This window comes from Falco naumanni, chromosome 7 (assembly GCF_017639655.2).
Source record: "Falco naumanni isolate bFalNau1 chromosome 7, bFalNau1.pat, whole genome shotgun sequence".
NCBI lineage: Eukaryota > Metazoa > Chordata > Aves > Falconiformes > Falconidae > Falco > Falco naumanni.
This window is the reverse complement of record NC_054060.1, coordinates 6,194,077-6,220,123: the sequence shown is the minus strand read 5'-3', so window position 1 is coordinate 6,220,123 and position 26,047 is coordinate 6,194,077. Positions and strand designations below refer to the sequence as shown.

The 26,047-nt window shown below is 47.9% G+C and overlaps 1 protein-coding gene across 3 annotated transcripts in view; it reads right to left on the bottom strand.

Moving 5' to 3' along the window:
• The window catches only part of IGDCC4 (immunoglobulin superfamily DCC subclass member 4), a 94,545-nt gene that overhangs the window by 11,778 nt on the left and 56,720 nt on the right, over positions 1–26,047 (bottom strand). The window contains exons 5-12 of one of the 3 annotated variants that reach the window (XM_040602081.1): positions 14,344–14,478; positions 11,531–11,686; positions 10,617–11,027; positions 9,709–9,873; positions 8,431–8,568; positions 6,790–6,963; positions 5,962–6,195; positions 757–864 (exon numbers count right to left, since the gene is read on the bottom strand). In XM_040602081.1, the coding sequence (XP_040458015.1) occupies positions 757–864; positions 5,962–6,195; positions 6,790–6,963; positions 8,431–8,568; positions 9,709–9,873; positions 10,617–11,027; positions 11,531–11,686; positions 14,344–14,478 (1,521 nt within the window). The remainder of the gene's footprint in view (positions 1–756; positions 865–5,961; positions 6,196–6,789; positions 6,964–8,430; positions 8,569–9,708; positions 9,874–10,616; positions 11,028–11,530; positions 11,687–14,343; positions 14,479–26,047) is intronic. The other 2 variants (XM_040602082.1, XM_040602083.1) reach the window with 2 other exon arrangements.

Below are 26,047 nucleotides of genomic sequence, written 5' to 3'. Positions count from 1 at the left end.
GATGAGAGACAAAAAGAGAAAAGACATGTGGAGACATACATGTCAGTAAGGCAAGGGACAGCCATCATGAAAACAGAAACCATGGAATGAAACAGGCCTAGGCTGTGAAGCCTGCACCGATAGGCTGGCCTCCAGTGTAAGCCCAGATGTCCAGCTTAGCCCTCCTGTGCAGTCCACACTTTCCCTCACCTGCGGGAAAGGTCACAACGAGGACCCATGCACCAAGGTGGCCATGTACTGCTGTGGAGCACAGGAGGCCAGCTTCAAAGCTACCCACCTGACAGGCCTGCACCAGGGTAAGGAGGAGCCCAGAACGTTCACCGTCCCACAACAGACTGGCAGAGCTGAGAATGGAGCCTAAATCTTCAAAGCTTTTACTTTCTTTGTAACACTGCAAAAAGCCTGGCATGCTGCTAACTCACATTCTCAAATCTTCCTAACGTAAGAGATGAAACCCAGGTGATTTGACATTTCCTGAGCCACTAACAGGGCCAGAGAGAACACAGTGAAGGCCATCCACACCCACTGTAAGAACTACCCTAATGAGAAGGGGGTTATTTTGCTCCTTTCTCTCCTTCCCGCTATAATTCCTCCAATGCAATTTGCAATGACTGTCAAAGGAAGTTCCCTTATATTGGGACTTTCCTGTTCGGGTATTGTCCTTGAAGTTCATCTTCTGTGACTTTACCTCTACTCTTCCTTTGAAGCCACATGCCAAGCAGAAGAGACAGACAACAAATGAAGGGCATTCCTCACCTACTGCTGTTGCAGGTGCCTTTTCTGTTTTGCCCTTCCAAACCGCTGCATAACCATCTTCGTGCTTATTGAATGCCACCAGCTTCACCTCATAGAGTTTCCCAGGAGCTGGAAAAATCAATCAGGGTTTGTCTGGGGTTATTTTTGTTACCAACCCTCCCCGGTTAGACATGTTTTCTTTGATCTGACCAGCTTTTCTCACATCCAAGAAAGCAGCTTGAACAGACTTGCATTTGCCAATACAGCAGGGAGTCCCCCTTCCACTTACAGGCTTTCCACATTCACATACTGCCTCACAACTGGTGTGTGTATCATCACAGCTGCTCCCCTCACTTTTTACAGAAAGCATCAGCAGCAAATGGACTTGCCCCAGCCACCAAGGGTTAACAGCACCATGGCCTGTAGCACATCATCTCAGAATCTCCTGATCTTTCTCCCTTGCAAACTACTAAAGAAACCTATGCATGGTAACTCCTCACTCCCCACTGTGGATGTACTGCATTGTTTATTCTTAAGGAGGGCATCCTCTCCTCTCCAAAATGAACCTCCCATTTCTAAAGTCCGTTCTGATTCTAAAGTCCGTTCTAAAGTCCTCACTGCTGCGAGGATCTTCCTTCCAGCAAGTCCTCACATGCCCTGTTAAGTCATGGCAGTTTTTGTTGTATGGTGACTATCTTGCTTCCACAGCAGAGTTTCCTGATTTGCAATTAGAAAAGCAACAGAGCACACAAAACCCACACCGGAAACCTGAGGGCCCTCATTACACATTCTTCCCATCAGACAACCATGCACTCTACAGGGAACCTCACACTTGAATCCAAACTGAGCTGTGGGACAGGGTGCTTTGTCTCCAGGTACTGCTGCCCTGGTTCAAAATTCACTTCCCTCTTTCCTGTGGCCTTTCATCAGCTGAAATACTCCTCTGCTGTATTAACTAACATCTGAGGGGTTTTTTAACGGAAAGGTTTAATGGAAGAAACAACTGGGGAGATACAAAGTTCTCAAATAAGACACTGGCCAGCTTCTCCCTTCAGCAGCCAGCCCAGCCAGAAGCTTGATGAGAGCAGTCCAGAATGTCTTTAGATGCCTTGGCTGCAGCGCATTGATGAAGTTTGTTAATTTGGGATGTGCCCATTCATTCCCTGCTCTGACAGATCACTGCTCTCTTTCTGCCAGACAACGTAAGCAGAATAAAACCTTTCTTATTGATGCCAATTTTATTATTACTGCACTGATTACGGTCCCAGAGGCTAATGGTACCAATTACCAAAGGCTTTCTCTGCTCCACAACACATGTTCACACTCAGAATATAAAAAAAGTTCAGCCACATTTTTCCCCAAAAAAGAATCCCAAAAGCAAACAGAGTTTTGTCTGCCTCCAAGACAGCCTGATCTGCATTTCCACGCTCTCTAGCCACAGGAAAATGTTTGAAACCTACACAAGGGGGATGAGACCAAAGGGCACTCAATTTCCAAATGGCTGGGACCACAGGCTCGGTGGAACAAAGAACCCCACAGTCTAGTCACACCAGCACACACACACTCTGCCTCCTGCCTGAGCGTTTGGCTGAGCTTCACTGGGACACGAGCTCATAGTGGATGATACGATCCAAAACGAGGAGGAAGAGCTCACAGATGTGATGCAGCTGTGGGCAGCTCCTGTTGGACAATGAAGGAAAGGACAAGTCCTCCATCTCCATCCCTGGGTAGGATCAATACAGCAGCCACTTCCACGTGAAACTAGGGGAGCTCCACTATAAGATCAAGCAATTCACATTCTGAAAATAGGGGTATTTTGGATTTCTCAGTCAGAGGCTTGGCTTCCATTTTTATACACTGGCCCAGATGTTCAAGCTCTTAGAACATGCAGATATAAAGCTCTCAAGCTGTCAAGAAGCTAGTAGGCAGCATGAAAACAGATGTATTTCACTGCATTCCATCATACATTAAATATAAGCAGAATAATCTAGTCCAGATCATTTCAAATCACTAATCTGGATGACTGCATAATACATCCAATATGCTAAATATGTTGTTTCATTCAGTTTTTCAAGGTGTTCATATTGGCCAGGTGCCATGCGCTATATTTTCCTGTAAGTGGAAAAATACCCTGATCTCCAGGGAGTCACTCCCAGAGGAATGTAATCTTCCTTTATGGGAACATGGAAGACAGGATCAGATCCTTATCATTTATTTTTCATGTAAGTTATGGCCCTGGTAGTTGCATACCATTACAGAGACTAACTGCTAGAACATACATGGAAATCAATGCAAATTTCTTAGGGAAAAGCCCTCCTGGTGATTCAGGACAGCTTCCTTTTGATTTGGCAGGCTCATGAAATTGCTGAATTTCTTTGAACAGCTGCCCATCTCTCTCACAGGATTTCAGCACATACCTCTTGGACAAGATACAAGGCATGTCATTAGAAGTATCATTCTAAGGAGACACGGTTTGCTTCAGAGGTTAGCACGAGCATGGAAGAAAAGTATTCTCTTATTTCAGATAGCTCAAATGGAGAGAGCTGAGACATTATCAAAGGCAAAAATCAAGAACCCAGATGTTCAGGGTAAGGCAAAAGATGAGGAAGTCTGCAGGCTAGGGAAGAGGTGGTAGACAAAGCTGGCACCATTTCAGTAGCAGGACCAGCGAGTGCAAGAGAAAACAAAACAAGAATCTTGCATTGAACTAGCACAAGGAACCTTACTGCAGCCTAAAACACAGCCTAGCGTTACAGAAAACTAGGGGAGGGAAACGCTGGCAAGGGTCTTTGCTGGTGTAATAAACTTACTATCACTGTGAATAAAGAGCAACTGTGCTCAAGAAGCTCTCTCCAAATCTGCTTTCTGCACACCCATCCACCTCTGTCTGAGACATGCCTCAAAAGAGCAGTCTCCCCAGAAAGCACTTCCCCTCTTGCCCTGCTGTGCTCCTGGAAAAAAACAAAAAACAAGGAAAACCAGGAAATAAAAACTGAACTATGCAGGAACAGCCAGTGCGACAGGAGTTTTGTCTCTCAGGCCACACCCCAAACCAAGACAAGACAAGAGGCAGAGCGTTGGCTTCAGTGACACTGCAGAGGTGTGGAGCCCAGGGGCCTTTAGTGACCGTGTTGCAGCCATCAGTAGCCTCCAGCGGGGAAGCTGGACCTTGTTTGCACTGATATTGTATGCAACCATGTCTGAGCTACAGCCCTGTACTCCCGGTGCCTAACTCTGGGATCTCCTGACACTGTTTCAAACACTTCAACAGGCTTCCTAGAGGGGTGCTGGATGCTCCATGCCTGTCAGTGTTTAAGAGGCATTTGGACAATGCCTTAATAATTTGCTTTAACCTTTGGTCAGCCCTTAAGCAGCAGTTAAACTAGATGATCATTGCAGGTCCCTTCCAACTGAGATACTCTGTTTTATGGAACAAAGAACATTCTATACTTATCTCTCCAAGCTCTTGACCCAACCTGTAGTTTCAGCTATGACACCTCCTCAGCAGCCCACCTCACACGGAACCCCCCGGGCAGACCTCACTCTCCCACCAGACAGCACCGTTTACCACATGCAGCCACCTTACCCTGACATCAAGAGATACTCCCAAGAGGTAGTGTTGGGTATTTTGGTTGGTTGGTTTTACAGAGGGATCTTAGGAGAGGTTTCTGCTGCTGTGCTTCCCAGGCAGACATCCATGAGCTGGGAAATCCCCCCAGCTGATTCCCCATCAGCCAGCGCGCAGCAGCATAGATCACATCAGGGCCGCTAACCTTTTCTGAGACCGCTACCCACCCTCATGCAGATGTAAGCACTGGTGCAGGGCAGCTCCCTGCCATAAAAGTAAACCCTTCCAAACACCAACCACTCCTCCTCCTTGTTTCATGTCCAGACCCCCCTGCCTTTCTCAGCACAGCTGGATTCCTGACCCCTTCCTTTACTGTACGCGTGCAAGAGCACAACACTCAACAGCACAAGGGGGAGAAAAGAGAACATCCACGGCTGGAAGAAACCCGAGACTCTCTTCCTGACACAATGATGGGCGATACACAACCACCAAATCATAAGGAAACCATTAGGGCTTGATGATTGCCCAAATTTAAGGAAGCAATTACAGAAGAACAAGCAGCCTTCTCAGCATCATCGTGCCAGAGCATTTGGAACCAATTCAGCCCACTCCTGAGCCCCTCTGCTAACTGACTTGCCAGTGGTTAGAGCAGCGCATGATGATGTTCACATGTGGTTTCCTCAGTGCAATAATTACAGACCTAAATTCTTCAGAGAAACTCATAACTGTTAACACCCTCTCAGTGGCAGGATGGCTGCAGCATAGCTGGAAACCTACTCAGTGATGACATAAACTGTCTTTCCAGGTGCTGCAGCCTGACCTTTATACCATGCATAATATATATGCTAGACGTGTAAGATGAACCAGCACGAGAAACACTCTCCCTGCAGTCTCAGCTCACTGGGCAGTAACAGGGATGAAGCATGAAGTGGGGGATGGAACAGCTCTAAGAAGCAGAATCCTGTTTCAAGGATGCATCTGCCATGACTCTCTTTTCTCTCTCCATCCTGCATCAACAGGCAAATCAACTAATGAGTGTGATCAGATGTTAGAAACAGAACTCCTTAACACTAAGCACAGTTAGCCAGGCAGGCAGATCTGACTGTGATGCTGAGCTGTTCTCCAGCCGTGGACACTCACTCTTCTATCCCTTTTCCCTTAGGGGGAGGTGGAGGAGTACACTGACCCGAAATCAGCATGCTGTGAATTAACCCATGTCTGCATTCTAATACAGAGAGATTTCAAATAGCATGCAATTATGGAGCTGCTTAGAAATACACAGGGAAGAAGAGATCATTGTCCTGACTGGAGATCTTAATCTAGGCACTCTTTATACTGACACAATAAAAACCACTAACCAATTCAGAACCACTTATTAGCGTACACTAAGTATATTAGTAGCCCCTGGCTAAACATGCAATCCCTGTTACACTGGCACCAGAAATTTCTGTTTTAAACTCTGCTTAGAACAAGCCCCAAGAGCTCTACTCCAGAAATGATTCTGGGTACTCTTGAAAAAGCTCACGTGGTCCTGGTCCTATGTATCTGCAGCCAAGCAGATAACTGAGCCTCTTGGAAGCATCCCAGGACTGCTACAAAAAGCAAGAGATAGACCCTGGGTTTCTACACCAACTGCTAAAAAGTTGTAACCAGCTAACCTAGTCGAGTCAGCTCGTACTGCTTCACTTTCTTCTTTAGTTTTATGGGTCCTACGTCCCAGCTCTCATCTTCCGCACCATCCAAAGGGCTTTCATCGCTGGCCTCCTCTGGGCCCACTTCTCGGTAGTAAAGCTTGTAGCCAGATATCTGGGCATGGTTGGCTGGGGGCTGCCACGTTATTAGGAGAGACTCCATCTTCGCTCGGACTTTTAATTCTGTCGGGGCAAATGGAACTAGAAGAAGAACAAGACAAGAGAAAATTTTCAGCCACTTGTCTCCACTTCCCTGCTCTACTGAATCCACCCTGTCCTTGGTAGTGAGGGAGGGGTGTGAGGGAACGCTGTCCTGCGAGTGGGATGTCTCCACAGTCTTAACAGTGGAGAGTGGTACATTATGCTCTACTGTTGACTTTACCAGGTGGGTGATACAGGAAAAAAAGAATGTCACAAAGCCACTACGGAAGTTTTTCAATGTATTCTGAGATACCACTGTCTTTAACCACTGCTAGAGCCCTGGGCTCAGCTTTGTTTGGCAGAATTGCCTATCTGCTCCAAAATATTGTAACTCGAGGCTTGCAATTTTTGTTTCTTTCTTTCTTTCTTTAAGAATTTTCACAGCTGCATGTGGAGGGAGGAAAGACCCACTACCCAAGCAAGCAGCAAGGCGTAAAGGGGCTGCTGAACAGGAAGATAAAGGTGGGTACTTTGGCTTAACCAAAACTAATGGTTATAATTTCCTAAAGAAAGCAAGTATCTCCAATCATGCCCCAACTTCCCCAATGTCCTGCAAACCCTGCCCCAAATCCCAGGCATTACCCAGCTTCCTACCATGCGTCTGGTTGTCTCTGTCAGGTGTCCGATGCTGGGTCCACTCAGAAGGAGCCCCATAGCCCACGCTGGTGCTGGCTGCGATGCGGACTTTGTATACTTTGTTGGGATGGAGCGAGTAGAGAGTGATTTGTGTCTCATTTCCACCCACTTCAATGGAGGTAACCTGATCTGCTGAAAAAGGTGACACCACTGAGAACATGGTTTTCCCAGTCCAAAGGAAACACAGCTGAGCAGCCACAAGCCACAAAGCCCAGATACCCCCACGTGGTCTGCACACCCTCGGCTGGCTTGGCTTTGCCACCAGGAAAATTTATAACTAAAGACTAGGCAAAGCTGATATCCTGATTGACATCACATTCAAACTGCAGGTTGCCTTCAGCCCCACTGAGTCTGCCTGGAGAGTAGTTGTCACCTTGCTGCTGCTGACGTGATAGCAGAACATGAGCATGGACGATGGCAGCTGATGGTACGTTTCAGTGCTTCTCACGGCTGTATTTAAATCCTTACCTTGGCTTGAACCAGAACTGCCCAGCAGCCCCGCTTTCTGCAAAATTCACACCTTCGTCCACAGCAGATTGAGATTTTATCACCCCCTCTTCAGCCCACCCAAGTTCATAAGGGAGATACCAAGAAATTTAAACTGAGAATGGCCTGGGATTTTCACTGTAACAACTAACTGGTCTTGCTGAAGATTCATATTGCCTGTTTGGTGAATGCAGAGACCTTGCTTTTCAGCTTCATCAGGTGTAAACCCAGCTGGGAGTGCTGTCCCTGCTACGTAACAGTGTATTACCAAGTGTGACCCCTGGACTGCAAACATTTCCAAGGTTTTACACTGCCACAGAGACACATGCAGGCTCAGGGCAGAAGAACAAGAGCCAGGAGTCACGGTGTAGACTACTAATCCAGATCAAACACATGTGAACATGTCCAGCACTTCATCACACCCCCCATCCTGCTCTTAGTAAGAATCACGACTCTGGAAAGTGAGAAGCCACAGAGCTTTGACAGTTTTAAGAGCAAATACCCAGCAGGATTTGCAAAGCAAGCACACGTGGAATTGGAACAGCCACATTCAGCATAGGTAAACGTTACCACCCCTGCTGAAGGCTTCTTAGAGTGTATTGATAATAATAAATAATATTTATTTATATATAAATAAAACTGGACAAAACTCAGCAACAGAGCAACACAGCCTGGTCAGGATACTTGTTTTTTTCCCCACAAGGATCACTTTGGTTAGATTCCATTTTAAAGGAACAAAATGCATTTACCCTTCTTCCCCAGCCCACAAAAAGCTCTTCCCTCAAAACACACAGTGCAGATGGCACTACAGGCTTGCTCATACAGACGTTCACGGGGCAGCATGTAAATGCAAGCATCAGGTCATTCCCCTGGGGACACAGGCTCCTCCACAATCACAGAAAAAGGCACCTCGAAGTAGTGTGAAGTAGCACAGCACCAGCACTGCTGTGACTGCCACCAGCAGAGACAGGCTAAGAGAGGGCTGTTCTCTCTTGGATGAAAAGCTGTCCCTCTGTTTTCAGTCTTGCACCTCCTCCCCTCAACATGACATGCTGTTAACACCGGTGGGGCAGAAGACACCACCCTACGCCCCCGCAGTGGTGCTTCCCTCACCTTCCTTGAGGGTGCAGTAGTCGATCTTGTATTTTGTTATCTTGCCGTTACTCAGCTCTGGAGGAAGAGGCAGCCACGTCACACGGATGTCACCAGGAGTCATGCTCGACAGGGACAGCTGAGGGGCAGCACTAGGGACTGGGTAGAAGAAACAAGAAGTCAGCAAAGATTGGGGAAAGACCTCGGCATACCCCTGTCAGCTCCCTCAGTTGGCTGGAGGCCACTACCTGGTCTTGGACCTGCCACTGCCACCGGTGACGTGCTGTCTGTCCCAGGGGAAACTAATACCCCACAGCTCTCCAGCAGCTCAGAGCATTGACGGAGTGTCTGGGGAGGGGAGATGGAGGGCCGCTGACCTTCAGTAAGCTGATCAGAGCCTGCTGTCCCCCCCCCCCCCCCCCACGGCTCCCTAGGGACCCTGTGCCCGCTGCAAACTGGGCAGGTTAGCACGGACCAGCAAATCAGCCTATGCTGTACTGTGGAGCACGAAGGAGACACTAAAGGAAATGGTTCGCAGATCCAGACTTCAGTCTGGGAATCCCCACTCCCTCGAGAATCACAGCTCTGTACTGCAGGCAGCATTCACGCTTTCAACTCTGCTTTTCAGGCTTCAGACACATACATGTGGGACCACACAGTTCACTGTCAGGAGTATTAAAAGCACATAAGGCACCCTGCAGCATAGCAGGGGCTTGCATGAAGCCTGCCAAAACCATTGCTTCTTGCCTCTGTCCTGCAGTCTGTTGAAAGCTGTACATGTCCTCCCCTGTTGGGCAGCTGTCCTTCTGGCACTCTGCCTTTACTGCTTGCAAAATGCTATGTGATAAATGGTAAAATCAACACAAACTACTGCCTCTCAAAGGATCCAACCTCACGGTGGCTCCCACCCCTACAAATTGTAATAGATGTCTGTCTTCTGAGTTGAAATCAAGTCTGGCCCAGGGTCAAGTTTGGAGCAATATCACATTAGCTAGGTGAAAGTCCAGAAGACCTAACTGCAGTTCTCACAGGATTCTCATGAGCCCCAGTGTCAGCTAGGTTATTTTCGTGCTCTTCATCACCCAAGCTGATGATCGGACCAGGGTGCTTTGGTTTTGGTTGGTTTGCTGTTTGTATTTTTTTGTAAAAGAGCTTCTGTAGAAAGCTCTTTGCCGTAGAAGCAGCAAGCAGGTTTAGGTTTCTAGGAGATGATACTACTGTCCATAGCACATTCAATGCTTACTAAGAAACAGACCAACAATATATTTTAGGCACCAGCACCCATTTAATTCAACGCACCGTCCTCCAGGGTCTGAACAATGATGGAAGAGGATGTCCGGCTGGCTCCGAGCTGAGAATATGCGACTACATAGAAGACGTAGTTGGTATTGGGTTCTAGGTCCTTCACTTGCAGCTCAGTGGTATCATTATTGACAGCAAACTGGTATTCCACGTTATCTGTTCCTAGAGCCAAGGGAACACTGATCAGCTGGTCAGTGAACTGCCAAGACACTCTTCAAAAAAACCAACAGTTAACTCCCAAGGTTCACGATGTAAATCCGTCTTAAAAATCACCATGTCTTCTCCAGTTCCCCCAGCACCTGAACAAACCCCATCTCTTATGCGAATTCTTTGGGCAGAAACATTCCATGCCTTACTGCTAGCCTATCTATTTCGACTAAAGCTCCTTAAGCGATGCTAAGGCAGCTGAAGTTACCAGCTTAATTTTCAGAGGAGCTCTGGCAACAATTTAGCAAGAGTACTGGCTTGCTGGCTGTTTGGGAAGAGAGACCCCAAGAGAGCAAAGTGACTCGCTTCAGATTCTGGCTGTGAATAATTTAGTGATCACCCCTGCACACAATGGAGCTGTTTAATATCTCCACTAATAATCACACCCTTTGCATATAGAATCAGTGTGTTGGAGGAAAAAGTAAAGAACAGAAATAAATTTCCAGAAGTGCCTGGTCCCACTAGAATCCAGACAACTCAGCTCCATGGACTCTCTACTGCTGGTCAAGAAGTCAGTATATGTCAGCTAATCCGCAGGCACTGTCACAGCCTCATGCTGAGTCCTGAGAGAAAATTCTTTTACCTGCAATGAAAATGGCTAAACTAACTGGGATTGCCTCACACTTCTCACTCGCTGGGAAAGAAAGTCAACTTGTGCCTTGTGTCTTGCGCCTGCAACACAGGCGGGTAACACCTACCCACAGCCCGCTGGTAATGTAACGAGAAGCCAATGATCTGCTCGCTGTTGTATTCTGGCCGCTCCCAGGACACAAGGACTGTGGTGCTGGAGAGGGACACAGCTGACACTTTCTTGGGAGCGCTGGGCAAACCCTCCCGCACGATCACAGAGAGCTTGGCAGTGGCACAAGCCATGCCCAAGCTGTTCTCAGCCACGCACTGATAGTAGCCAGCATCCTCCAACCCGATCTGATTGACCACGAGGCTCCCGCTGCTCTGCACTTTCACCCGCCCGTTGGAAAGGATGGCCTCGCCGTTCTTCAGCCAGTGAATGGTTGGAGCTGGCTCGCCCTCTGCCTTGCAGACAAACCGGGCTGTGCTGGCTCGAGTGCGTGAGATGGTTTCAGGAGCCTGGGAGATGCTGGGTGTAGCTGTGAGGAGAGAGGACAAATTAATGCAGGAAGGAGGAGAAAAAGATAGCAAAGCAAATCCCTTCTCCTCCCCACTCGGTGCTATGTTTTATTCAGTAGCAGCTTTGCTTTCAAGATAGGATTTGCCAGGCAGACTCTAGAGGCTTAATTTAGACTCTGTCCAAAAGCAAAAATAAATTCTGTATCAATCATGTGCTGTGTTCCCTGATCCTAGGCTGTTCTCCCTGCTGGCTTCAATGATACTGAAATTTAATTGCTGATACAGATATCCATGGGGGAACCCTGGAGAACTAGAATAAGGCATAAAACAGTTCAGTAAATACAAGGAAGTAAAACCCAAATTAAAGAGCTGTCCCCACCCTCCTGGCTCTAACCTGGTTCCCATCTTATCCAGCACGGGCTACAAACACAACTGCATGGGGATCTCCTGGGTGCTGCTCCGTGTAATGCCAGCTACTCGGTCAGCATTTCTACCTGGAGCATTTACCCTGCTCTCTACTCACCAAGGACCCGGAGCTCAGCTGCGGCTGTAACGAACTGCCTGGTTTGGGGTTTGTTGGCGCGGCAGACGTACACCCCTGAGTGATGGGGCTGGCTGGAAGGAATGAGGAGATTTGTCCGGCCCAGCACAATCACATCTGTGGAAACGGGCTTTCCATCTGCAGGAAGAAATGTGCACAAATGTTGGAAGGAGCCCCAGGCTGCCCTTTACGAGGGCTTGTAAACAACATGTCTACTAGCGCCAGGATCACAGCTGGGGAGTGGAGAGACCCTCAAATCCCAAACTCCAGCCCAGAGGAGGATTCCTGCTGGGAAACTCCTCAGTGCTTGACCGAGCATCAGCCAGCCCAAGCCAAAATTGGTCCAAGATTTAGTTTAGCCCGTAATAACTGAAAAAATTCTGGTTTGGATCAAAATGAGTCTCTGATGCCTAGGGTGTGCCTGCAGTGAGACCGCCTAGGAATAACACATTCAAGGGAAAGCTATGCTAACACACACTTTGGAAAAGATGTTGGATCTGCCTGCTGACCCTCACGCATGAACACACATGCCTCCTCCCCTCACTTCTTAATGCAAATGTCAGCAAGAGCGCTGAATCACTAACAGCTCCGGGGTTCTGGTTCTTCCCTCCTCTGGGTCCTGAACCTGAACCCAAATTTCCTGCACTTCCTGATTCATCGCTTGCCCCCAGCTTGGCTCCAGATCTGTAAGTTGTCAGGAAGACACCTGGTTCTCCCTGGGGCTCTGGTGCTCGGGTCAGAGACACGAGCTGTGAGCTGCCCTCTCCCCATTCTGCTCGCTAGATGCTCAGCACTGCTGAGTAGGGAAGGAGAAAATGGTGGCTCCAGCTCCCTGGCCAGAAGCTGAGCCATCCTTCTAACAACTTCCAATAGCTCTAGGCTCCCCAGCATGTCACAGACAAGGCAGGGTGGTGCTGGGCACTGCTTATTCTCAGCACTGCTCTGATGTGAGAAATACGGGGATCCCAGTGTTGGTACCTCTGAATGACTATGGGGGAGCAAAGCCAAGACCTGGGGACAGAGTATGGGCAAGCACAGTCTGGCCAAGGAAAGGCTTGGATGGGAGGTCAGGAACCCATGGCCAGCTCTGGCACAAGTTAGCAGATTGGGAGAGCCAGCCAATTTGTGCAGTACCTGTGCAACACCCGCCTTTGTGCCTCCCCACCTGCAGAAGCACAGACATCTTTCAGACAGCAAAAACTCAGCACTGGCCTGGCCCTTACCTCTCGCAGATTCAGCTGAGCCTGTATTCTGAGACAGAAGCAAACTCTCCACCTCCACTGTGAGCAGCTGCACCTACTTAGCACCATCAGCAGGGAATGCACCGAGATCCGATCCTCTGCCCCCCCATTTTGGGGGGTCTTCAGATGGTCTCACAGTTCAGTGGCTGCACACTCAGAGAAGGAGGAGATCTGTGCAACCCATTTGCACTGGAGCACTTTGAAAATCTGACTCCAGATGGTAGCAATTAGCTGACACCACCAAGGCTGGCAAGAGCCAAACTGGCAACCTAGAGGTACAATCTTCAGTGTTACCTACATGACTAATCATCCAGTAACCCCTTAACGAAGTCCTGGAAAGAAACATGCTTGTATAACACAGAGTTGCTAGCACTGTTAATCCATCTTTTCTAATTGAAGAGTCCACACTGGGAAGCGGAAAGGGAGCAAGCAAATGTTTTAAAATAAAGCATGCAAGGAACAGTTTCACCAGCCTTTCCCCCTTCACAAAATTTTCATAGTGATAATGAATAATATCTACTCTACTATGAGCATCAGTAGCTCTCAGTAAAGCAATGAATAAGTGATATAGCATAGGAAAGCTAAGTATTTCTAATTTTCAAATGCACAGGATAAACAAGAAACATTTCTGCCAGAACATTTAATCCTTGTTGATTGAATTTGCAAAGTTGTATCCTCTGAGATTTTTTTGCTCCTTTTTTGTGGAGAAGAGGAAATATTTTATATACACTAAAATCACTGCCTGTGGACAAGTCTGGGCTGAAGACCAACCACAATAAATGGTTACTAGGAGAGGAGTCTTAAATCATGACCTGGATTTATGAAAATTACCAAGAGCCTTTTCTGCAAGAAAACAAGATTCCTGAGCTGAGAACGTCTTCAGCCAGAGCCTCTGATACACATCTGATGGGCGTGACACTCAGTGAAATGACACTAGCGTCCTATGCGTGACTTAGGCTACCAGCCATGGGTAATGTATGCCAGTCTGGCTCATTTGTACACCTCTGACAAGACCTAAGCATTTTCTCAATCCTTCCATTACCATCCTGACCACAGTAACATTTTTGAATAAAAACCTCCCAGCAACATGTCCAGCCACTCCAAGGATTAACAGGTCTTATAATGTTTTATAATCCTGCAAGATAATAAAAGTTAGATCTGCAATGCAATGGCAGATCTTACAGAATCCCCACTAACCTCTGAGTCCCTGGAGGAGTGGCACAGACCTGATCCCATCTCACGACCTTCACTGCGCTCAAGCTCATACAATGAGTATGATTAATTTAAACCAAAAGGCATCCAGGCACTAGAATTTCATATATTTCACAGGTCAAACAACTATAAAGTGAACTGTGTGCTTTGTACCTTTCTAAATTTAATTAGTAATTCCAGTTTAGCAAGGACACACTACACTGTAACACCACTTGTGTCATTAGGTACCAATGTAACAAGGACCCTTCCTGTCCCACACATTTGTCCACTTTTTAAAAGATTTTTAAAGTATCCACAGGTTCCTCTTCACAACAAAAACTTAATTCTGTTCCTTATGCTCACCCTGTCGTATCCAGGAGACAAAAGGCGTGGGATCAGCAGCCGCCATGCACTCCATCACCACACTCTCCCCAGCCACCACTGTGGTGTTCTCCGGAGCAGCAACGATGGTGACATCTCCTCCTGCTGACTGGGAACCTAACGTCAAACATAAAAAGAGAAGTCTGTCCTTCTAAGTTGCAAATTCCCTAGGAAAAACACAGAACATAGTGCCCAGACACCCCGGCTGTGCTTCCCCAGGTAAGTCTCACATGTGGTAATGGCTCGTGCCCAGCTGGAGGAGAAGAGCAGGTCTTGCTTTTACATGACACCAGTATTTTTGCTAAAGAAATGAACCAAGGGGTGCCCTTCATATTAATCATCCTGGCCCTAGTAAAAATTAGTATCAGCATGGAAAATAAATATTTTCAGCCCAGCATCTTCATTGACTGTGGCTAAATGGATTTTTATTAATTAGTTGAAACAAGGCACTGCTATCCTCAAACAAAGCAACAGCAATACAACATACCCTTTACCAAGGCACTGTAACAGCTCAGAAGGAATCTAGTAACTTGGTTAAAGAAACTGTAACATTCAGACGCCGTACTGTAAACTGCAACAAAGAGAAGTCAAACCTCTGCATCTAGGCACAAAGACTAAATTAGTCATTAAAATTTGGAGTAGAGAACGCTCTTTAGCTTGTATGTGCACGGGTGATCAGTCAACATGTAAATCAAACAACGTTTACAGGAAGATCTATAGGCTGCTTTGCACATCTTGAGAACGGGATGGGGATTTTTTGCTTGAAATGAACCTTCTGCCTATGTCTGCCCACTGCTGAGCAGAGGTTAAGGAAAGGTTAAGGAAATGCCTTTGCAGCAGCCAAATCTCTGTTGTCAGATGAAAACAACTGGAGCGCTCTTGAGCGGACCAGACTGTTCATGACCCTCAACAGCAGCAACACTGTTCGTCCAGCTCTCTCAAATATGTCCGACTTTGAGGGACACTTCTGTTGTTGTCCTCATGAAGGGAGAAATAACTGCAGAGGAGTCACGTAGTACAAGTAATTCTTAGGCCTGCTGCAGGTGCTCCCATGATCTAGCAGAGAAAGTTGTTGTCAGCAGGTCTCAAACAAATAAAAGCAGGACCTTTTTGCACAAAGTACAAACTCCCTGTCTCAAGATGCTGCAGAGTTCAGAAACCAAGCGGTTCAGACAAGCTTATGAAGGACACTTTTACTGGGACTATTAAATACAAAGGTCTCACTGCAGCCCCCCAGCTCGAGATGTTCCCACATCCCTGACCGTCAGATGCTCAGGGAGACGTGCAAGGAAAGGACCATGTCTTCCCTACCCAGTTTTTTGACGTGCTTCCCTCTAGCATCTGCTGTGGTCAGTTTTGGAGATGGCACTGCAATGGCTGGACCTCCTGCCTAACCGACACTGGCCGTGTTCATGTGGCATCCAAACAACACCCATTCACACTTGACTTTCTTCCATATATAAACCAGAGACGCTTTGGCCTCAGCATACAAGCAGGCCTGCGTGGCAGGAGAGCTACAACGTCCTGCGCTCAGCCCATCTCCAGGCTCGTTGCCTTTTACTCTAGCACAGTAGCCTTTGTCAAAGAGAGTTGGTTCAACACTAAATTTTTCTTGCCGTCCATACATGCTTGAAAGGGATTTCTATCTGTAGTATTATGTGAGCACATTTAAAAGGAGCCAGCAAAACCCCTGAGGCACGAGGGAAATGGGAGAGAGCAGGAGCCAGAGCTTGTCCAGCAGATGGAAGCAGAGACCAAGGAGCACCCGCCGTCCCCTACCTGGGGCAAAGGCTGGACCACGCTGAACAGCCCTGGGCAACCACCAGCAGTAAGAGTTGCCACGGGGGATGAAGGAAAAGCCAAGCCAGTTATCCTCCTTCCAGTGGGACAAGCACACTACACAGAGGGCCTGGTGTGTACAGGCACATACGATCCCCTTTTGTGCCTACAGCACGGTGTGGGCTGGCCAGGGCTTTGCTACACTCACGTGCAGTAGCTGTTCATATCATTCATGCCTACAGATGTCTTCAGCCTCACAGCCATCACGGCCAGCCACAGCAGGACAACTCGGGGGACAGAACAGGGACAAGAAGAAACTACATCAGACTACGGATTCAGAGGCCTTACTGACAAGCAGATCAAAGCCCTGGCCACTCTTGACCGTGGTGCCAAGGCTGGGCTTGAGAACTACTGAGATAGAAAATGGGCTTAATGCAAAAACTGCCATGAGAGCTTCCACAACAGGCATGTAAGCTGAAGGATCAGCGAAAACGCAAGGCTCTTTGGAACGGCAGCCTTCTTTTAACTCCAGCTCCAGTTCAACAAAGCACTAAAACCCACAAGAAATCATTAGTCCTGCAAAACAACTGACTGCAGGGTCTCCATCGAGACCTGGCTGGACGAGCGAGGCTGCTCAGCACATTGCTAATGCCAGGCCTCTATCCTTTCTCTACCCCATACCGTAGAGAGGGATAAGGCAACATCAGAGAAAGAACAAGGAGAAGGAGCTTTCCAGCCAGGATTTGGAATGAAACACGTAAGAAAACACCAGAAGCAAAGGGAAAGGCTTTTATAGCAGCCATTACAGGGGAGGCCACAGTGCTGGGAAGACAGTGGAGAACTCAACAAGTTGTGATGAGGTTGGTTTAAAGAGTGACCTGGGGAAAGAGGTGCAAAGGAGCCAGGTGAGGAGTGGCTCTCTGCTGGGGGGCTGGCAGCACGGCTGGACATGGTCACACATCTCCACAGACCACAGGCTCAGGCCCGGCTCACCCTGCGCAGGACCCGGTGAGCCTCATCCACATACCTGGAGACCTGTGACCCATTGCGAGGCCACGGCAGCTTTTGATGAAAACAAACAGGGCAGCAGCCTACACCCCGGGTTCCGGGAGCAAGAGTATACAAGGACAGACTGCCAGCCAACTCGAGAGTGAGCTTCTTTACCTGACATTGGCATACCTGCTGGGCAGGACACAGCTGAAACATGTCTGTGTGCATAAAGCTGTCCTTCTCTGCAGTGCTGGGGGAAAAAAATAAATCTAGAGTAAAAAAATAACACCAGCCAGATGGCAATATATTCCCTGCCAGATTTCCAAGCAGCTTTCTCTACCAAGCTTAGGGCAGAGGAAGAGAAAAAGCTCCTCAAGCCTGACTTAAACACTCGTCTGTTGCGTTCAGGTGCATGGCCCCAGGTGCTAGCTGGCAAAGGCACCTGACAGGTTATAGAAGCTTCATGTGAAGGCACTTGTCCCATATCACTCTACCCCTTGACAGCTGCCTTGTAGTGCTGTCAGTCACTAGGAGAGGGATTTTACAAGCTGCACAAACCCTCGCTCTGAAGCAGCCCCAGGAGCCATCAGCCCAGATCTGCAACCTCCTGGTTTAGCAGAGCCACGGTGAAGCACTGCTGCAAAGGCGCAGCCTACAGCTTCACCTTTCCTTGGGGCCTGACATTTTTCCTGGCTGGGGAAGGACCAACGAAATGCTTCACCCCCATCACCCTGAACAGTCCCGCAGCAGCACCACGTGCTGCCTTTCCCTCTGGCATGGCTGGTCCTGCACCCTGGATGGTCTGGAGGGGAAAGAGCACCGAGCTCACTGATGGCCAGGCAACCAGCCAGCAGAAGCCAGGCCTGGCGACCCAAAAGGCTGACGACTAGCTACTAATCAGCTCCATGCTTACTGTGCGGAAGGCAGAAAGACAGCTGATATCAGGGCTTCCCAACAGTCAAACTCAAGGTCTCTCTGACAACCAAGAGCAGTAACAGCCACAGGGATCCGTACCTCAATCATCCATTTCTGCTTCCTTCCCCCTCGGCCAAAACTCTGGTTTCAGTCTTGAAAAACTACCGGGAAAAGATATTAGCCCAGACCCCACATCTGTTTGTTGCTGGTTATTATTGAAATTATATGACAAAAACAAACAGTTCTGCTTGCTTTCCCAGTACATTCCTGGGTGTGTGCATGGATGAATGCCCCATCCACTGCTTGCACACACAAATGCCTTTCTCTCCAGCTTTGTATTTCACTGTGGGTCTCTCAGAGCAAGTCCACCAGCCAAGCTCTTCTTTGAACTGAGCCACCTTTAGAGTACATTTTTCACTTGCTATCTCAATAGGCTGGTTGGACAGGATGGATCACAGGTTAACGGCTACAAACTGGGTTTCGTTTGGTTTGAAGAGTTCCCAAGAACAGTACTAAGCTAACAAGGAAAACCTCCACACAGAGGTATCCAACAAATATCAAAAAGTAAAACCAACGTTAGTTTTTTGTCTCCACTGCCATTAAGACAATTTCAGGTAAAGAGGGAATATTGTTAGAACCAAAGGAAAAAAGAGCTGCAGTTTCCAAGACATCTTTCACTGCCTGAACAAAACAGGTCACTGAAAGCACCTGTGCCATCCTGTCCTTTCTGTGGTATTAAAAGCTTTCACAGTGCTGCTATTTAAAACTTGGGCTTTGAGATTTCTTCCCCCCTAACTTTGTTTTGTCTCTCCAAGTAGCAAAGCTGCTCTAGGCAAAAGCTTTGTACAGCCCAAGGTACAACACATGGATTCATATCAAAACTCGCTGTCAGTGAATGGCCTTTGTGGACTTTTTGCCCTTCTGAATCAGACAGATCAATGTTACCCTCTTTTACTGAAAAAAACCCACCACTGCGGGGTGCCAAATGCAGCTCTGGAATGAGCTGGAGTAGTGCACTAGGACTGAGAGAAATCCTCTGGGCACTGAGAGAGTTAGAGAAGGCAGCTCTTTTCCTGCACAGTTCAACCCATGCACGTGCTTGTGTTTGCACAGGGAGATGGCAAGGGTGCTATCACACACCAAGAGACAAGATTTACTGATAACCTGCAGAAATATTTCAAAATCATAGAATCCTCTGGGTTAGAAGGGACCTTAAAGACCACCTCGTTCCAACCCCCTTGCCACGGGCAGGGACACCTTCCCACTAGCCCAGGTTGCTCAAAGCCATATCCAGCCTGGCCTTGACATGAAAATATTACCCTAGGTTTTACTGTTTATGAATGACTCACTATAGCAGACTTCCCAGTTTATGCATTTTTCCACTTCCCTGTCATAAGACAGAAAAGTCAGACCAAATTCAGGTGCTCCACTTCTCTGTACCATTGCTCTCACAGTCATTCTCTCAGTGTCTGGAACTGGGCTCCAAGGCCAGCTGGTGGGCAGGCACAGAAAAAATACAGCAAATCACTTACAATCAAATGTAGCATGAAACCAAAGGGAAGTGGGGAGAGGAGCACAGGGAACATCGAGACAGCAAGTGAGCATGCCAGCCAGATCTCAGCACACTGGCTGCCTGACCTCTAAAAATCCCATCTGTATCGTTTCAAAGCAAAGAAAAACTGTGAACAGGGATATAAAAGGAGGCATCATAGGGAGCTGCTTGGGACAAAGCTCAAAATGTTTATTTGAAGTTATAGCTTGAGATATAACATACATGAGTGATTTCAAACTCCAAGAGTTTACAGCTTGGGTCTGCCTCTAAAGCATCCGTAATTCATCAGCTATCCTCTCCCACCTCCCTGCTCTTGTTAGTGCAGAGCACCAGTGAAGAATTCAGGCAGTGCAACAGGAGGAAAATGGGTTTTGTTCAGCCAATTTGTGACGGTTGCTTGCAGTGACAAGAGGATGACTTCCTGGATGGGAACTAACACCTCTCTCCCAACTCCATAAACACCCTGCCTCGGCAAAAATGCTGGAAGGTTAAACATGACTTGCATGGTGACACTTTCAGCTCTCAGCTGTCAGCAGTTCAAGATTTGGAGATATCCAACAATCAAGCAACAATCTTCTGTTCTGCGAACTTTCTCACCCTCTCCGGAGGAGGAGCATGAAACCTTATTCATCCCTGTGAGCCTCCTCCGGGAATAGATTCTAGCACTGAGCAGCTGTTCATTAGAGAAAGTCAATGCTGTCACTGCTGTTATTCTGCAGACAATAAAGGAGCAAATTACCCATCGCAAAGCACACACCTTCAAAAATGCAGGCGCTGTGTTTGCAGAGCATGTCCTACTCCCACTCCCTAGCGCTCCCTTTTCTCAAGACAACTCACAAAGCTCCTGGACTGTTCGGCAAGAAAGCTGACAGCAACCATGGACAAGAGAAAATACCCTCCACACCTGCCTTCTTCCTCCCTTTACACTTTCCTGGAAATTTATCTACAATTTATTTCTACTTCTGGGCTAGATTCAGGACAGGAGATAACTGGCATGTAAAATCTCTAGGCAGGACACTTCTCTAACTGAATCCTAACATTACGGCATGTCTGCTTTGGGGTCAATATAAACAATGTTAGATATCAAATCTGAGCATGCTTAGCAACAAGCATTTCTTCTTCTGCAACTGTTCTCATCTGAACACAGCACTGCATAGCTTTAAAAACAGGTAAGCAAACCAGCCAAGGAGGACCAGCACCAGAGATTTTTCAGAAGTGGCAAGAGATGCTGAGTGCTGCTCTTCCAACATCCTACAATTCAGGCCTCCCCAAAGCATCACAAGTCAAACACTGCTTCCTCTTCTCCCCAAACACAGCTCTCACAACCACACAACCTTTCCAAAAATTACTACCTCCTTTTTTTTAGGTTTTTCTTCCACTTTTGCTATACCAGTCCCTGTGGCAGTTTGGATCCAAGTTCTGTTTTCCTCCATCACTGAAGTTGAGGAGGGATGACTTTTGGTTACAAGATTACGGACTCAATTCATCAAACATTTGGTACTGCTCTGATGGTTCTCAGCCTTGAAAACTCTTCTTCTGCAGAGGGTCAGGCTTTGGTTCACAAGCCTTACAGCAACTTTCAGATGCGTGCCTTCAGCAGAAACTCCAGCATTGACAATGCTCGGTTACTGGGACTGCAAAAGTTTTCCTGGTACAATCTGGCAGTACCAGGGTCCATATCCTCTGCCATCAGAAATGCTCCTTCCCCTCCCTTTACAGGCAGCTGCAGCGTTCCTGCGTCAGCATACGAGGAAGGGAGGCTGAAAAGGAACTTGGCTTTTACTGCGTACGTGACACTGTATTGGCATCATGGTTTTTTTTGTGCCCAGTAATATAAATGAGCTCAGTAAATCAGTTTTGTATTGTCTTTTTACCTCACATTCTCAAAATATTTTGTAAGCAGTTATGCATTTGTCAATGCAAACACTTAATTGAAAAGCTGAACAGGAGAGAATTTACCTCCACATTTTGGAATGGGGACAGAGCCTCTCTTCCTACTTACTAGGTGCTGCAGCAGAGAAGCTACACATCATTTGTCATCTTTAAAGCAGCATACAGAGAAACATGCATAAATGATTAAAACAGAAGTTCAAACACTTTCTTAGTGCTATTAAGAAACCTCCACATAGAGCACTTGAATCTCAAATTGCTATCACAAAATCCCCTACAAAGATGTAAGCAAACAGATCCCAAAATACATGATGCAATCTACACTTCTCGTAGCAGGCACAGAACTTGCTCCTTTAATGTCTGCATATATATACATGCAAAATGAAGAACTGGGGGGTGGGGGGTTGGGGAGGTAGGCAGAGAGAGAGAGAGGGAGAAATGAGTTTGGGTGAAGAATATCCATTTACTACCTAGATGCACCCCCTAGACTGGCACCTGCCACAGCTTCTGGGGTCTCCCCACGGACCACAGTACACACCGAGTGTGACAGGAGGAGCTGCTCTCGGAACTGCTTCATAATGGGCTTGAGAAACAGCTTGTTAAACATTTTCCCCAGCCCTGTGTCCTGTGTCTGAAAGCCTGGGGAGCACAAAGATCCCGGTCCAGACAGACAGAGGGGCCATCAGGCAGTCCTCTTTCATTCCCCTCAACTTCTTTATACAGCTGACAGATATCAGCTCAGAAATTAAATACTTTAATGTACTAGCTCAGCCACAAGCTGACACCCTGAACTATATGTAACCAGAAGCCCAGAAAAAAGCTGAGCAGTGGCACGTTTCCAGGAATTGTCTGGGACTTTTAGGGGGCTCTTCTGCCACCCCCAAACCCTTGATCCTTCAGGGTATGGAGATTTAGATGACCAAGGTACGTTTAGCTCTGCTGCAAAGCAGTCGGGAGTGTGGCTTGCCCACCACTCCACCTCCTGTAAAGCTGTCAACATTGGCTCTCTGTTTGCGTACATGCGTTTGCAACTGCTCTTCATCACGCCAAGAGGGACGGGAGCCAGCCAGACTGCGCGACGAATCCCTGCTCGCTTCCCCAGCGAGCGCTTGGAAGCGCCTGCATTTGCAGTGCTCCGAGCAGGAGCCAGGCAAAATAAACAGGAGGTGCCACGTTGACAGCCACGGTCATGCAGCCCTGTAGCCCCACTGCACGAAGAAAGCTGCTGCTTCTTACGAGAATTAGGGCTCTTCTGGTTTTCTGTCACAAGCCCAAGTCAGCCAAAGGGTTGGAGACCTCAGGCCAGACATCTGAATCCTCAGAAGCCTGAAGATATGTCATAGAGTTTCTGGGAAGCAGAAGCAGCAGACCACGAGCTGGAATGAGGCAGAGGCAATAGGAAACCCAAGCTTAGGGCACAGGGGACACTGAGATCTACTAGAAGGACCATGATTGATAATGTCACCATTTTAGATAATAATTATCAATTGATAAGACTTCAACCACTCTTGGCCCATTTTTACAGACCTTAGTGCAAACAAACTCCTTAAAAGAAAGTCACTCCGTACAGTAGGAGTTAAGCCTCTAGATCAGAGAACAGGCCAACAAAAAGTGAAGAAAGGAGCAGAGGTACTTCAGTATCTCTGAAGCGATTTGGAGAATGGCAGAGCAGTCTCCCTGCCCTAACCCTAAGACCCAGACAGCTTATGCTGCTCAAGCTGAGCCCTTAAAGCACTGCAAGCCCCGGCAATACCCCAGCAGCTGCCAGAAACACAAGCAAGAAAGACCAGGGTGCCACTAACCCCTGGTCTCTGCCACTAACTCACTGTGCTGCTGGGGGCACATCTCTCAGCACCTCTGTGACTCCATCTGCTCACAGTTTGTAACACAGCCAATTCACAGAAGTGAAGGTGCAAAAGTAATAGCCAGAAAGCACCTGAAGACACTTAGCAAAAGGCACAGCATGAGAGATTTAAATATAGATGCCTGTCCCCCGTCCCTGCCCCCGCAATCAGTAAACACCAAACTGCCCTGGGGACCTAAGCTTGCCAGCTGCTGGGATTCAGTGGGAACATTCCCACACTTTAACCATCATTACACCAGCTCGCTCCGCCACTTTCCTAGGCTAGCACATCACCTCGTAAGGTGATGCAGGAGATTGTCCAAGAGAAAAAGGTAAAGATACTCTGTTACCTCTTGCACAGAAATGAGACAGAGACATGGTCAATAGAAGACCCTGCTGGCTGACAGGTCACAAGCCCTGAAACTCCTCCTTACTCAGTCACCTCACTGTCTCAGTGCCTGGAGCCATTTCACTCCAGTAACTTCCTCCTTGTGCTCAGAGGCTGACGTTTCCAAGGGGCTAACACCTAATCCATCAGACCTATTTGCAATTCAGATTTGTTTGCAACATCAGATCTGTTTGCGATTCACGTTCATCTAGTGACAGCAGAGCAGGAATAGGCTGGAGGCCCTGGACTGTGCAGAAGGACATAACCTGTTTTCTTTGCAACCAAGGGTTTGTGCTCTGCCCCATTCCATCTGCCTGAGGCGGCCGTTCACGTTACTGTCACACACAGCTTTAAAGAGAAACATTACGGGAAGCCACCTTGTAGTATGGTCTCCCTGATGCCAGGTACAAGCTATGCTTCGAACACACAACATGCTGGGAGCCTACAGTAACACAGTCTGGCGGCAAATGGAGATTGCCAACTTGGAAGGAAGAACCAAAAGCAGATGGATGCATCTGCATTAACTCGGGACAATGCAAATCTGTTTTTCTAGGAAAAGTCTGGAAGGAAAGCTGGCTTTCCATGGGGAAAGATCATTAGTGATATCTACAGATTCTCTCAAAGCCCTTGGGCTGGACACTTGCTGAGTGCTGCAGGGAGCCCCGATCTGTCTAAGGCTGTGCCTGAAGACACAGTGTTTGGCAACACCACCTGCCCCTCCTTATCCCATCCTTCTTTTTTCCTGCTTCTCACTCTCATCCACAATCCATGTGGCATTGCCCTTCAGCTGCACTGGAAACAGAGCTGGGCAAGAACACCTCTCAGTTACTGAAGGCAAACTCCCAGCTGTGTCTGGAGCGATCCCTGGCATCCGAGATATCCCAACAAGAGCTCAGAGCAGCACGGCTCAGTTCCTGATTCCCCCTACCCTGGATATGGGCCGACTCATCCCATTCTTGCCCCTTAGCACCCCTGGGCCTGCAGATACTGGTGGGTCTTTGAGACAGGGACAAGCCTCCACAATGTGTCTGTCCCATGTCTAAAGCAACAGGACCAGGAGCTTTGCTATGCCGCTGGACACTTGCAACATCTTTACTCCAGCTGTTAGGATGCTTCAAGTGCCGCAGGGCACTGCTAGCCCTTGACCTCAGAGAGCTACTGAGGCACTGCTGTAACACAGATGATTAATAATTAACAAGTGCTATCAGGAACCAACCACATCAACCTTTCTGTCCCACAGCCCATTGCAAGCTGCTGACCTAATTATGATCTCTATTCTTAGCTCCCTTCCAGCTTCACCATGCAAGCACGGTCTGTTCAATATCCTCTGGGAGAGGCCAGGTGTGATCCCTGTAGTACAGATGTGCTGATGCACCACAGGGTTATACCACCACCAAAAGACTCTCGGAGAGCTGAATAGAGCCTACTGCTTATAAACCCTGCTTCAGTCCAAGCCTTACGAAACACCAGCTCTTAATTCAGGAAGTCTCAAAAGCACGGCAGATCTGGATTAATAAGAGATGCACATGGAGAACACTGGAGGACCGCAAACCATCCCTGAATCCAGCCATCTCTGTCTTCAGGAGTCAGAGGCAGAGATGCCTGTAACACAAGAGCCTGGCTGTATCTGACAGCTCCAAACATCACACACAGCCAACACAGCGTGTGGGAGAGACCAGCTTCCCCTCAGGAACTGGGAACACTCACCTATTCCCAGCTGTACATCCCTTGTCCTGCTTTACTATCCTTGACACTTCTCTTGCCACTCACTTCAGTGCCAACCCCGGGCTTAGCTGTTCTGCTTAATGGGAGGTGAGGGCTCTGAATTTTGTATCAAACCCTCTGTCACCGCAGGCTGCTAGAGCTGTCAGGAGCGTGGCATATCATAGCCCCACCAAACTTCACAGACAGCTGAGCTGAAATTCCCCCTCCAGCTCCCAGGAACAGGCTGCTGACACTTGAGCTACGAGAAGCTTTCCCTCGGCGATGTGAGTGGTGTCATGCATGCTGGCCCTGTACGAACTCCAGGCAAGAAGAGAGCTGTGTGTTTGGGTGGGTGCCTGACACATGCCTGCACCAGCCCTTCACAAATTTCACCCAAAATCTGTGGTCTCAATCCTGTTCCATGCATGCTTGAAATCACTAGCATTGCTAAGGCTCAGTAAAAGGGAGGTGGAGTGAAAGTTTAGAGCTCCTGTTAGGCAAAAGGTCACTTCCAGCTTTAAAGATACGTTTATTATGCTACAAATGCTGTGTATCTCCTCTTTGATCTTGCCACGCTCACCATGGCTTGCTTAGCACCCTCTGCCACAGAGGAGGATCACGAGCA